The 14,301-nt window shown below is 40.9% G+C and overlaps 2 protein-coding genes across 6 annotated transcripts; both read right to left on the bottom strand.

The window, feature by feature from the left end:
* Window positions 1-2,296: 2,296 nt before the first annotated feature.
* LOC141908952 (putative methyltransferase-like protein 24) lies at window positions 2,297-10,584 on the bottom strand. Of its 3 annotated transcripts, XM_074799258.1 has the most exons (8): window positions 10,407-10,584; window positions 7,586-7,747; window positions 7,363-7,491; window positions 5,759-6,123; window positions 5,327-5,455; window positions 4,980-5,054; window positions 4,046-4,181; window positions 2,297-3,475 (listed from the first exon to the last, which is right to left on the bottom strand). In XM_074799258.1, exons 1-8 carry the CDS (start codon window positions 10,548-10,550, stop codon window positions 3,152-3,154), a joined length of 1,464 nt encoding a protein of 487 aa, XP_074655359.1. In that variant the 5' UTR covers window positions 10,551-10,584; the 3' UTR covers window positions 2,297-3,151. The 3 variants fall into 3 exon arrangements, with proteins under 3 accessions (XP_074655359.1, XP_074655360.1, XP_074655361.1); XM_074799259.1 differs by lacking the exon at window positions 7,586-7,747; XM_074799260.1 differs by lacking the exons at window positions 7,363-7,491; window positions 7,586-7,747.
* An 893-nt stretch (window positions 10,585-11,477) lies between these two features.
* LOC141908758 (uncharacterized) lies at window positions 11,478-13,996 on the bottom strand. 3 transcript variants are annotated; one of them, XM_074798944.1, is made up of 4 exons: window positions 13,628-13,996; window positions 13,539-13,555; window positions 12,277-12,660; window positions 11,478-11,911 (listed from the first exon to the last, which is right to left on the bottom strand). In XM_074798944.1, the coding sequence occupies exons 1-4, from the start codon at window positions 13,684-13,686 to the stop codon at window positions 11,496-11,498; spliced, it is 876 nt and encodes a 291-aa protein (XP_074655045.1). In that variant the 5' UTR covers window positions 13,687-13,996; the 3' UTR covers window positions 11,478-11,495. The 3 variants fall into 3 exon arrangements, with proteins under 3 accessions (XP_074655045.1, XP_074655043.1, XP_074655044.1); XM_074798942.1 differs by having other exon boundaries at window positions 13,539-13,713; window positions 13,832-13,996; XM_074798943.1 differs by having other exon boundaries at window positions 13,539-13,713; window positions 13,974-13,989.
* Window positions 13,997-14,301: the final 305 nt, after the last annotated feature.

Genomic DNA, 14,301 nt, shown 5'->3' with positions numbered 1-14,301 from the left:
GCTTTTTTGGTGACAGCTATCGGGAGATAAAGGTAGTCAGCAGCCATAATATTTCAAGTCATTTTAAATTGTGCGGGGTGTGACAAGTTCGCCAAGTCAGCCAATCACTGATCGCTGTTCTATTCAAACCACAAATTTCTTTAATAAGTTCATAGATTGATCATCACTGACCACCAGTGACCAATTCAAAATTCTCGAACATGAGAACGATATACCGCGTTTAGTGTCAGACTAAAATGATTCACCATTACAAATTCATAAATCGACCACACTGACCAATTCAAACTTCTCGAATATGAGAAAGAGTCATCACAAGTGATAAAAGTCAATATTATATATTCGAAGAAAACTCATGGTAGAAAAAACGATGAAATAAACAAAGCAGGGCCAAGCCCAAGGGGCTGCATTTGAATCAACCTTTGAATCAACCTTTCATTTTCGGACTTAACGTTATTTTCTCGTCATTATTGTGGGATTTTCTATACAGTATGGCCACAAGCAACGGGCGTTTTGGGCGAATTTGTTCTAGTCTTAGCAAGTAAAGTTTTCTAGAAATCATCAACCTCTTCAAAAAAGATATTGGATAAAAACGCATTTACAATAATAGTTTATTTCATCATTTATAATGTACAATAATCATTGAAACTAAAAGCATGCACCTTATACAACTATCACAAAACAGTGATTCATGAAAAGATTTACTGATACGTAAAAAACACACATATTCTAGCGTCATGGTTTTGCCAGTAATGTCCACAAAGTGGAACCTTGTTACAACGAACTCTTGACTGGCGGACTAAAAAATATGTTAATTATTCAGTATGAAACTATCAATATTTTACTATTTGAAATTCAAGGTTTAACCAATCAATCATTATACACCAGTAGTTTGTTGTGACGAGGTTCCATTGTATTCAATACTCCTTCATTCATAAATCGCTCAAAGATTATGTAAATCTTTTGATGAAATATTCCATATCTAAGTAGTCTACTATGCATGCTCACACTATTTTTCGATACAACCTTGTTATGAATTAGGTATTTTAATACGTAGAATGAGTAGAAAATTGCAAATATAAATCATGGTTGCCACAGTTGTATGAATTCAAAATTCCCAGGTTTTACAAAGTATTTCATGGGTGATTTTTCAATTTTCCCAAATGTAAATGAACACCTATCGTCTCGCTACATTCAACATTTAACCGGTGACTGGTTGATAAAGGTGATTTTCAAGGGAAATCGCTAAAGAAAGTTGCCCTTTGGCAAATGCAATACTCGTAGAGTAGCCGTGTTAACCAGGTTTAAAATAAGTAACGAGACGAGTAGTACTGTGTAGATTAACTGTTGATTTGACGCACGAGCTTTCGCTTCTAATGAATGGAAGCTTCATCAGGTGAATGAGTCATGCAATACGTGAAACGTAATGAATTCCCCAAATATTCCCCCGATATGAGAAAATTCTTCAAACTGGGAATTATTATTTCAAAATTCCCAAGTTTTTCCCAATTTCCCTGTTCTGTGGGACCATGATAAATCATATTACCAATTTTCTACTCTCTTTACGTATCAAAATATTTATTTCATAACATTCTGTCAAAGATAACTAGATACGATTACTTTCACCACATGCATCCATTATGAGTTACAAATATACATAATTCATCTATAATCCATGCACATAGGGTTCTCACAGATCTGGGACCATCAGGATATTCCGGAATTATATTTACCCCCACTGAGGATATCTTTAATCAGAGAATATCTAAAGGGCGATAGCCAGAGAAATCAGGGAAATATAAAACAATACATTCTAATAATACAACTATATACAGTCAATTCATTATGCACTGAACCCACAACCATTCAACACAAGCAGAAATACAGCCCTCCTGTTGTAGGTCGAGTAGGAGTTTACACTTTGACTGAAGCACCTTTGATTTCATAATAATAACAATAATCGTAATCATAATATAATTAAAACGAGCATTTTCCATCCGATGAATTAAAAGATTTTTCATCTCTCAAAAATTTAAAGATTATAATGGACAATATAAAATACATGATACAATATAATCTATGTAATGTTTAAAGGGGAAGAAGGTGGGAAATTACAGATCAGTGAAGCTAACCTCACTGACCTCACTAACCTCACTGACCTCACAAATATTCCATGGAAGTATACAAAATATTATCAGTCAAGTACCGTTCGATTTCAATGTTCACATCCGGGCCATACCTAGCGCTGCTCCCAGCCCACAGCACTGCCCCCAGCCCACAGCCCTGCCCCCAGCCCACAGCACTGCCCCCAGCCCACAGCACTGCTCCAAGCCTTGCATATATAATCTTTAGCCATTGACCAGTCATCCAAAAGTTGGTTCAGTTCAAAATGGTAGAAACGCAGTTTTAATTCACACTACGTCAGTGTTATCCGCAGGGGTCAGTTGCAGAGTCATGGCTTAGACTTAAGACCAGTCTAAGACCAACTTAGTTCTATAGCCAATCTAACAACTTAAGACCAGTCTAAAGATTAAATACCACTTATTGACTTAAGTCACGACTGTGCAACTGGCCCCTGGTGCTAACTTTAACCAACCTTTGAGCAACTGATCGCTGATCAGTGGGGTAGAGACCAGTGGTCAGGAGTGGATCAGTGACCAGTAGTCAAGAGACTTACAGATATTGTTTCATGGAAGACAGGATATTACAAACCCTGTTAATTGCAACAGACTCAATAGGAGTCAGGGGGTAATCATGATGAGACAATACAATTTCAATCAGGAATTCATTGAATCCACACGAACAAATGATCAACCGACAGTAAATTCATCTCAATCTCAGCGAGTTCTGATCAAATGCGTGTTCAGAAAAACCTTTAATTTCCCTGGACCCAGTTCAACAGTTGTTAGTTATGATTTGAAGACTCGTTAAGCATCCGATATCTTAAAAAACTGTAGAAGATTCGGATTTCAACTCACAGCTATGGAACTGGATCGAGACTTTCAACTTAGTGAAATATCAATAGTCCCAACGCTACCGTTAAAGGTACAGTTTACTGTACAGCAATTATTACACAGACCATTCCGAATGAAACAATGTTTTGACTAAATTCATTTTCATTTTAAAATCAAACCGTAATTAAAGAATTCATCGATCATTTGAAATTGGTGTTTATGTAATAAACTTCATTACAACAATGTTTATCAGTACGAGTGATACTGGAAAAAAATCCACCGGTCGGATTCATATGTGAGAAATACAGTTTAAATCCGTGTTGTTCTAGAGTGTTAAAAATAGCGATTTCACGTCCTAAACTGAGTCGAGTCGATCGGCCGTATAAACCCTGATTTAACTCCGGTAAATGATACTCTATTCCGAGTTGTTTTACTTGATGTCGCAGAGTTCCGTCTTTCAGCATTGTTTCAATTGAATCCCACTCTGAATACTCAACATCAATCTTCAAATAATCAATTATTCTCTGAAAAATAAGGATTTCAAATAAAAACCACATCAAACAGTTAAATACAGATGAGAAAAAGAAACATTGAACCTGTTAATAATGCTCTGAGTGGCACTCAGCGGGTAGAGGGGTGCCCAGAGTGGCGCTCAGCGGGTAGAGGGGTGCTCTGAGTGGCACTCAGCGGGTAGAGGGGTGCTCAGAGTGGCGCTCAGCGGGTAGAGGGGTGCTCAGAGTGGCGCTCAGCGGGTAGAGGGGTGCCCTGAGTGGCGCTCAGCGTGTAGAGGGGTGCCCAGAGTGGCGCTCAGCGGGTAGAGGGGTGCTCAGAGTGGCGCTCAGCGGGTAGAGGGGTGCCCTGAGTGGCGCTCAGCGGGTAGAGGGGTGCCCAGAGTGGCGCTCAGTGGGTAGAGGGGTGCTCAGAGTGGCGCTCAGCGGGTAGCGGGGTGCCCTGCGTGGCGCTCAGCGGGTAGAGGGGTGCCCTGAGTGGCGCTCAGTGGGTAGAGGGGTGCTCAGAGTGGCGTTCAATGGGTAGAGCGGCTCAATGGTTGAGGGATAGAAAACCCTAAGAAAATAAATTCTTATTTTACATACGTCTGAATGTCCTAAATCTTTCATGATTTGTTTTAAAGTTTTCACATTCCAGCCGTTCATTCTTCCGTTGCGTCCTGATATTCCCAGATTATAGAACATCACGTTGTTAGAACGTCGGAAATCTCCAGAATTCATACTGAAAATTATAAACATATAATAACAACTTCATTCATATCAACTTCGCAGGAACTGCATGGGTCGATCCAGGAACTGCAGGGGTCGATCCAGGAACTGAAGGGATCGATCCAGGAACTGCAGGGATCGATCCAGGAACTGAAGGGATCGATCCAGGAACTGAAGGGATCGATCCAGGAACTGAAGGGATCGATCCAGGAACTGCAGGGGTCGATCCAGGAACTGCAGGGATCGATCCAGGAACTGCAGGGGTCGATCCAGGAACTGCAGGGGTCGATCCAGGAACTGCAGGGATCGATCCAGGAACTGAAGGGATCGATCCAGAAACTGCAGGGGTCGATCCAGGAACTGAAGGGATCGATCCAGAAACTGAAGGGATCGATCCAGGAACTGCAGGGATCGATCCAGGAACTGCAGGGGTCGATCCAGAAACTGCAGGGGTCGATCCAGGAACTGCAGGGGTCGATCCAGAAACTGCAGGGGTCGATCCAGGAACTGCAGGGATCGATCCAGGAACTGCAGGGGTCGATCCAGGAACTGCAGGGGTCGATCCAGAAACTGCAGGGGTCGATCCAGGAACTGCAGGGGTCGATCCAGGAACTGCAGGGGTCGATCCAGGAACTGCAGGGGTCGATCCAGGAACTGCAGGGGTCGATCCAGGAACTGCAGGGGTCGATCCAGGAACTGCAGGGGTCGATCCAGGAACTGCAGGGGTCGATCCAGGAACTGCAGGGGTCGATCCAGGAACTGCAGGGGTCGATCCAGGAACTGCAGGGGTCGATCCAGAAACAAAACAAACCTTGGATCAAAACAATGAACTTCACATTGAGCTCTTCTGTCAACAGCGTCATCAAACTGGAAATCCCAGTTTATACTGTAACAAAAATACAGACAATTATTACATTATATTTCTTACAATTTTAGAGATGATTTAGATTACTATAAACTGGTGCTGTTGATAATGCTGTTGCAACTGCTACCGCAACTGCTGCTGCTGCTGGTGCTGATACTGTTACTGCTGCAACTGCTGCTGCTGCTGATACTGTTACTGCTGCAACTGCTGCTGGTGCTGATACTGTGGCTGCTGCTGCTGCTGCTGCTGCTGGTGCTGATACTGTTACTGTTACTGCTGTTGCTGGTACTCACCCGAATGAATAAACTAAACACGGTTTTTTAAGAGTAAACGGTGAATCCATACACACATCCCAACCACCGTCACCTTGAGATCCAAATCTCTGACGATCTCTACATTTCACCTGAATCGTTGTCACTTTACTGTAAATACAACAAATATAACCGTTATTTCAGTTAAACAATTTGAAAATTAAAATACTGTTTATCACTAGATTCATTTTACTATCTATAGTAGACTGCAGGTTAGCCACAGATCTCAGAATTCTCTCCAGGAATTCTGGGGCAGTTGGAGTGTCATCACCAGATGACTTGGAGTCTGGAGGCACACAGAGCGCCAGATAATCTGAGGTAAGTGGCTCCCATGGTAAGTGGCTCCATGGTAAGCGTGCAGTCTACTGCAGATAGTTGATAACTTGGAAATAGATGAATAAAATGAATTCTTACGATTGATACATTCTGTCTAGCTGTTCGAGCGATACAGTCGTATCCGGATACACTAACTGATATCTTCTATCAGATTGTTTAATGACCAAAGTTTGTTTCGGTTGAGGCTGGTGCCGCGGAGGAGATATTTCCTTCACCGGTTCCTCCTCATCTAAATCCTCATCGACTTCATCCTCATTTTCATCGGCTTGTGGAGCTTGTTGTTGTTGTTTCTGCGCTGGAGCCCGTGGTTGTTGTGCGTTGTTGTTCGATGTTGTAGATTGTTTTACGCAATGATTCTCAGTAAGAATCTGCGCTATCGTCACCGGTATCAATTTCTTATTGACGACCTTGAAATAAACGTCTGGCATCGAATCGTCCGGAATCTGAAATAAAACAACACGATTACGCCGCGTTCTCAAAACCTGCTTCCTCGTAAATTATTGATTACATTTGACACTAGATATCAAAGTTTACACAATTAAAAGAAAAACAGTTATCTGTTGTCTGACAATCATTTTCTGATAAAAAGGGCACCAACTGATGGAAAAACACCGTGTGACAATTTTGGAGTTCAAGGTGGATCTAGAGGGCGATGATGCGTATGAAACGCGAGGAAATGAAGCTAAAATAACTGTTCAGTGGAAGAATAACCCCGGTACACTCTGACGTGAAGAACACTTCTTATGTTTTAAACCCACTATATACAGAAATTAAGAGATTAAAAACGAATTTTACTTATCAAGAATTGAAATCAAAACACACAATGTTTCGAATTCTCTCTATAGAGATCATCGCCATCTCTCGTTTTTACTCTTTTCAATTCTGTATATAGGCCTAGTGGGTTTGACACTTATTTAACTGTTCAGATATGTATGTTATGCACAGATCTATGATTGGAATAAATAATCGATTGTTTGTGATCTATTAATCCAGATATAAACTATAATATCACATTAATTTATCGAAGTCAAACATCTGTTAGGCCTATATTAACATAATTTTGAATAATTGGTTTGAGTCAAGCTGCAGCAGGCACCCTCACAACCAGCTGGATCTATTCACTAGTATTATATACCTACATCAACCAGTCCACCCTCAGACAGCAGTTGGCGCAGGGTACAGGCAACAGTCTGAGGGTGGTGCAGGGAACAGACAGCAGATTGTTTAAAGGGCGCAGGGTACAGACAGCAGATTGTTTAAAGGGCGCAGGGTACAGGCAACAGTCTGAGGGTGGTGCAGGGAACAGACAGCAGATTGTTTAAAGGGCACAGGGTACAGACAGCAGATTGTTTAAAGGGCGCAGGGTACAGGCAACAGTCTGAGGGTGGTGCAGGGAACAGACAGAAGATTGTTTAAAGGGCGCAGGGTACAGACAGCAGATTGTTTAAAGGGTGCAGGGTACAGGCAACAGTCTGAGGGTGGTGCAGGGTACAGACAGCAGATTGTTTAGAGGGCGCAGGGTAAAGACAGCAGATTGTCATGAAAAACATCAAGATAAATTAGATACTATCGATCTAAAGCTTGGCTCCTGAGATTCAATATGTAAAAGCAATTAGGGGCCGTGGAACCTTATACAATAGTTAAACGGCAGATTGAATGATAAATAATGAGTAGATTCTTACAGTGAGACCTCTGCTATTTTTAATCGCGTCCAGTCGTTGTTTTATATCCTCTAAACCTTCCTCAACATTAGACGTATCTGATTTCTGATTGAGTTGTGTTTTTAATAACTGATGACTTTCGACTAAATCCTAAACGAAAATTACGCAGAAACAAAAAACAACAAAAGATTAATATGATTTTGTGCTTCATGAACTGAGAAAACTTAATATTTTTCATCCTTACATCGTGCTGTTTAACCTTAGCGTTAAGATCAGCTTTCAATTTAGCGATTTGTGATTTTTCGTAAGTAAGTTCTTTCTGTAAATCTAGAATTCGATTTTGATGTACAGAAGAATCTTTCAGCTGATTGGATAACACGTCTACGCTCTGTTTCACTTTATCCACCTACAACATTTCAACACAAAAACCGTTTCTCAGCAGAGTTTCTTAGCATAGGACTTTAGAGGCACTTACATGACTTTCAAGGCCTTGAATTGACACCTATTCCCATTTCATGACTTTCAATGATCGCTACGAACCCTGGCATACTTCTCTAATTACTGAAACAAGTAATTGGGGCAGATCCTGAAATACTGGTATTTCGAAATGGATCCCACCCTATAGATAGAATCATGCAATGGGAAACTATCAGAGATGCTGGTATCTACTGTCGTATTCTACATAAGACTCAGTTCCACAGAAAACTCTGCTCTTGAAATTTAGTTCATTTATCTTTTCAACCCAAATGTAATGAATTTCAGTGTAACTGTTGAACTGGGTCGGGTTGATCTAAAAAAGCGGTTTCACAACTTAATACAGCCTACACTTCGGTGCATGCATTGGAAATAAGCAATTAGCAAAAAAAGCTTGAAAAAAATTAACTGATTGAATTGATAGAGTAGTTAATAGATAATTCATGAAATATGAAATGTCCACATATATGTAATAGGCTAATAAATGCATTTATGTTCACTGAATAGAGATCATAAAATCTAATGTATGTATCCTGCATGGATGATGTCCAGATATCCAGATACAGACAGGAGACTGGTTCAGCTTTTAGATGTTTTTTGAAATATTTTTCTGACTCTGCTTATGAAAAACCATCCAGCTCAGATATCACTCTCATGTCAAAAGATCTGACTTGAGTGGAGTCTACTGTACCATCCAACTCAGATATCACTCTCAAGTCAAAAGATCAGACTTGAGCGGAGTCTACTGTACCATCCAACTCAGATATCACTCTCATGTCAAAAGATCCAACTTGAGCGGAGTCTACTGCGTCATCCAACACAGATATCACTCTCAAGTCAAAAGATCAGACTTGAGCGGAGTCTACTGTACCATCCAACTCAGATATCACTCTCATGTCAAAAGATCCGACTTGAGCGGAGTCTACTGTACCATCCAACTCAGATATCACTCTCAAGTCAAAAGATCAGACTTGAGCAGAGTTGACTGTATTATCCAACTCAGATATCGCTCTCAAGTCAAAAGATCAGACTTGAGCGCAGTCTACTGTATCATCCAACTCAGATATCACTCTCAAGTCAATAGATCCAACTTGAGCGGAGTCTACTGTACCATCCAACTCAGATATCACTCTCAAGTCAAAAGATCAGACTTGAGCAGAGTTGACTGTATTATCCAACTCAGATATCGCTCTCAAGTCAAAAGATCAGACTTGAGCGGAGTCTACTGTACCATCCAACTCAGATATCACTCTCATGTCAAAAGATCCGACTTGAGCGGAGTCTACTGTACCATCCAACTCAGATATCACTCTCAAGTCAAAAGATCCGACTTGAGCGGAGTCTACTGTATTATCCAACTCAGATATCACTCTCAAGTCAAGAGATCTGGTACAGTAGACTTGAGCGGAGTCTACTGTATCATCCAACTCGGATATCACTCTCAAGTCAAGAGATCTGGTACAGTAGACTTGAGCGGAGTCTACTGTATCGTGAATCTACGCATTCAGCATCAGGTGCAATCATGCAGATAGATTTGACTCTTACAACATCACCAGCTTCATCTTTAGGTTTAGCATCAATAACATCCTTCAGTTCCTCAACACGTTGTATTAAAGGGTTTAATTCAGCTCTGATATCGACTGCCGGGATCAGTGAAGATGTTTGAGTTTTTGTATCGAACTCAGTTCGTAATATTTCGATGCCGTTGATCACGTGACTCAGTTTAGTTTCGAGTGAAGTCATCGCTGTCTCAGTTTCCTTTATATGTTCAGCTATAGGATCTATGAGATTTGTTTGAAGATCTGCCGGTATCTTATTTGAGTCAATATCAGTCCGGATTTCACCGAGTAGCCGGGATATAGGCTCGACTACTGACGTTTTTAAATCGGGAAATTTTCGAAGTTTTAAAAAGGATTTGATTTCATGTAAACGTTGTATTAAAGGGGCTAGTTCGGTTCTCATATTGAGACCTGTCTCGGGCGGAGAACGGTTTAAAATCGTTTTACTACTTTCTCGTAAATCTACCAATAAATTCATAATTTCGGGTAATTTTCGTGTAATCAAATTTTCCTGCAAACAAGTTACAAATGAGACAGTTTAATCAGTGGTGACCGGGTGGGACAACACGAACCAGTCGGGGGGGGGGGAGGGGAGTCAGTGCTGCAGTCACTTAGTATTAAGTACGGGGGTATACCACGGATTAGCTCACAGTGAGTATTAGTTACCTAATCGTTGGTGGTAAGCTTTTTATAATCGGATGAGCTTTGAGAAAATAACTGATCATGAAACTAAACCACAGACAGGTTACTGACTAAGTGAGTATGAGGCAGGGCCGGGCTTTGTTGAAAGTTTAAGGCCTGCCTTAGCCTTTACCTGTCATTTCTCTGCTCAGGTTCTCATGAATTGATAGAAAGAAGTGTAAGTTTTCAGCCCTCGGACAAGGCTTATTAGAGTGAGAGCAAATTAACAAGCCAGAGACGATTGACATTGACAAGAAAGGGGAAGGCTTCTTCTCCCAGACCCAGTCAGACTCGAGTCAGAGAGAGAATCGGACTTGGTTGGAGTGACTCAGTGAGGAGACGAACTCTTACCTCGAATTGACATGGCTCTTTCTTAGTGAACGATAAACTATGATATCCACCCTGAAGAGTATACGCGATAATAATCACTATAAATATTACAACTACCGCAACACCAGCGATAATCCGTGACAGCATCGGCATCTTATTATTCATGTAAAATTATTGAGTAATCCACGTTAATCTATCATTTCCGGGTCCACAATCATTGATTCTGTGACACTCCGTAACCGCATTTCGCAGGCCAAACCTAGGGTAACTGCGTTTATTTCCCAGGCCAAACCTAGGGTATCTACGTTTATTTCCCAGGCCGAACCTAGGGTATCTACGTTTATTTCTTAGGCCGAACCTAGGGTATCTGCGTTTATTTCCCAGGCCAAACCTAGGGTATCTACGTTTATTTCCCAGGCCAAACCTAGGGTATCTACGTTTATTTCTCAGGCCATACCCAGGGTATCTCCGTTTACTCTCCAGGCCAAACCTAGGGTAACTACGTTTATTTCCCAGGCCAAACCTAGGGTATCTGCGTTTATCCTCCAGGCCAAACCTAGGGTATCTACGTTTATTTCTCAGGCCAAACCTAGGGTAACTACGTTTATTTCCCAGGCCAAACCTAGGGTAACTACGTTTATTTCCCAGGCCAAACCTAGGGTAACTAAGTTTATTTCCCAGGCCAAACCTAGGGTATCTGCGTTTATCCTCCAGGCCAAACCTAGGGCATCTACGTTTATTTCTCAGGCCAAACCTAGGGTAACTACGTTTATTTCTCAGGCCAAATCTAGGGTACCTACGTTTATTCTCCAGGCCAAACCTAGGGTACCTACGTTTATTTTCAAGGGCCTAGTTTCACGAAAAAAGTGTAAGCCTTAAAACGGTTAAGTTTGAATTGTTGTCCTCGTTGAAGAAATCAAGTAATCAAAACAGCAATTACACCAAAGATTTGAGTTAAATTTTTTTTGTGAAACTGGGCCCCAGGCCAACAGTGAGTCAGTTTTAAACATCCTCATTAAGAATATGATATACAACACAAAAACAATCATTGTATAAATATATTTACAGAAAAACAAACAAAATGACATTTTACAGAAACGCAGATTTTTTCTAAGTAACATTTGGTTGATGGTTTTGATACATTGATTTGAGTAGAACTTGTAATTCAGCCGTACCATATCTGTAACCATGAACCCTGACGAGATGTGACTCTAAATTACCGATACTTCGAAATGACTTTGTGCAATATTCAAATTTACAAGCGAACGGCGAAAATCCTGGATGCGAACTCATGTGACGACTTAAGTTCGATTGAAAAGAGAACTCCTTGCCACAAATTGAACACCGATGACTCGTTCGACATACCGCCGTGTTCATCCGCGAACAAACCGCGTTCACCTGTGAATTATTTGTCATAAACGACGTTCGATTTACGTCGACGTTCGAAAAATATTGTTCGAATTTCAATCCGGATTTCGTCGTATCGAAATTCAACGAATTTTCCAAGTTTCGTATTTTCTGTGAATCTGTAAAATAAGACATTGACAGATACACAATTATACACCACAATACCAATGAACATGTGCGGAATATTGACGCTGAGATTTTCAAAACTGGTCAAAGTGGAACAAAATTAAAAGTTGTAGCTTATTAAAATGAGAATGAATGGTCAGTTGAAATAGTATCAATTCTATTTTATTCTTTTAATGAAATTTCATCTGATCTCCTTGATTGCATGTAGGCAATTTCAAGCATTGCCCAGTATAGGGAGAAGTTTTGACACCGCCTTACTTTACAAGCAGGGCTCTCTTCTCCATGAATGTAATTTCAAGCGTTAGGGAGCAGGCTGTTCTATTATACCCCCTCCCATACTCTGATGGCCCTGTTTTACCTTGGTTCAGTTCTTCTGAATCTTGCACATAAAAATTACAATCATCTTGTTCCCGATCGCGACTAATAATCAATACATCATTCTCGTCTTCTGGCTCTATTTTTATATCTTGACTGCTAATTTCATCCACTCTATTTAAAGCAATTTGTTCATTAAACTGATATTGAGATGAAACATCACTTTCTGAACCGATGCACGATGTATCCTTATCTCCGACGTGAATCTTCGGAATCGAGGGTGATTCATGATGATGATTCGTTGTTTGTTTTTGACGCTTGTTTCCCAACGTTTCACGTGGTATATCTGCAGTAGCTGGCGTCGATTTGCGTTTAGGTTTTATCGAACGCGGTGATGAGGAGATGTCGCAACCACCTGAATCAACTCCTGAATTAAAAACAAACTTGTGTATAACGACTGATAATTCATAATATACAGTGAAAACATTGAGACAAAATCCTGAAACTTTTATCAACTGTCCTGTCCTGTGGCATGGTGGATAAGGTGTTTGACTTCGAATCCTAGTGAAACCATGTTATACAGGTAGGACACATATCAGTGCCAGTCGACTCACTGATTCAACAACAAAAGTTTAAAAATCTTCAACATGATGAAAACATTGAGGCATCTTATCAACTGTGGGATTTTTATTTCACAGGTTATGTCATCATTTAGATAATTCTTCACCCAACAGAAGTCATCTCTTATATTCTCAGTCTCAATATCTGCGTAAGACGTGATCTGAAGTCATCAACATAATGATCATCAAAGCTAGGTTTCACCTAGTCTAGTACCTAGCCGGGGAAACCCGTTACAACGACTGATATTCAGACTAGGTTTCACAGTAAATTGTGCAAGTGTCATAAACTATTTTGTTAAGCGATGTACACAAAATTAAACCAATTTCCACCCCCTCCCTCCCTACCCAGTACCCCATCATCCCTCCCTCCCTACCCAGTACCCCATAATCCCTCCCTCCCTACCCAGTACCCCATCATCCCTCCATCCCAAATCAATCATCCCTCCCTCCCAATCCGATCACCCCTCACTCTAGTCAGTAACCTGACTGTGGTTTAGTTTCATGATCGGATATTTTCACAAACCACAATAAGCCATGTTGGTATAAGCCCATCCGATTATAAAAAGCTTACCACCAACGATTAGGTAACTAACTACCCTCACTCCATACCCCTCCTTATCTGAATACTAGCTAGACAACATATCAGTTCCCCTAAACCGATCCCATCTACCACCAGATCGAGTACCTCTCTGTAATCGCTGTGCTGCCCATCGGCTCCAAGTTATATCATCTACCGACGTTACTATTTCATCTAACCAATCCAGGTGGCGCTGCAAACAATTCTCCAGTTTTGATTTTGAAATATAAATCTCGACGCCGTCCAATAACAACATGATCAGCAAATCAGATCAGTGAAAAATCTGAGAAAAATGAAAAGTTTGTTTCAAGCGATGGAGGCTCTGAGCGTTTTAAGCGAGAGAGTGAGTGAGAGAGAGGTGTAAGTAAGTCCAGTTTCATCAGACCCCTTCCGGCATTTACTTGCTTGCCTCGATCGATTTCTGGCCAAAAATATAAAAGAATTAAATAAAGTGTAGATCAGACTGTAAACTTGAATTTCCCGAGGACCTAGAAACAGAAATAACAGTGAGAATTGGTAGAAATTCTCAGGAATTAAAACAACTTCTCCCTGGTAGCTCTACGACCTTGAGATGGTCGGTGCGATACCAGAAAACCACGGTCGGTGGCGCAAAAAGCTGTTGAAATCTATCAACCTTTCATTTCAATTTTTCATTATCTTTTTCAATCATTGCACTTTATATTGTGAAACGTATGTCTATTTTATTGCTGTGAACGACAACAATATAATCAAAATTGGGGTGGCTCCGAGATTCGCGTGGATCGTAACGACGATCGACTATTGACGGATGATGAATGTTGTATCTGATGACGAATGACGAAACCTTACCATAACCCCTATGCTAACCCTAATCCTAACCCTAATGACGGAC

Source organism: Tubulanus polymorphus, chromosome 7, assembly GCF_964204645.1.
Source record: "Tubulanus polymorphus chromosome 7, tnTubPoly1.2, whole genome shotgun sequence".
In the NCBI taxonomy this organism is placed as follows: Eukaryota; Metazoa; Nemertea; class Palaeonemertea; order Tubulaniformes; family Tubulanidae; genus Tubulanus; species Tubulanus polymorphus.
Note: the sequence above shows the minus strand (reverse complement) of the source record. Positions and strands in the feature narration are given on the sequence as shown.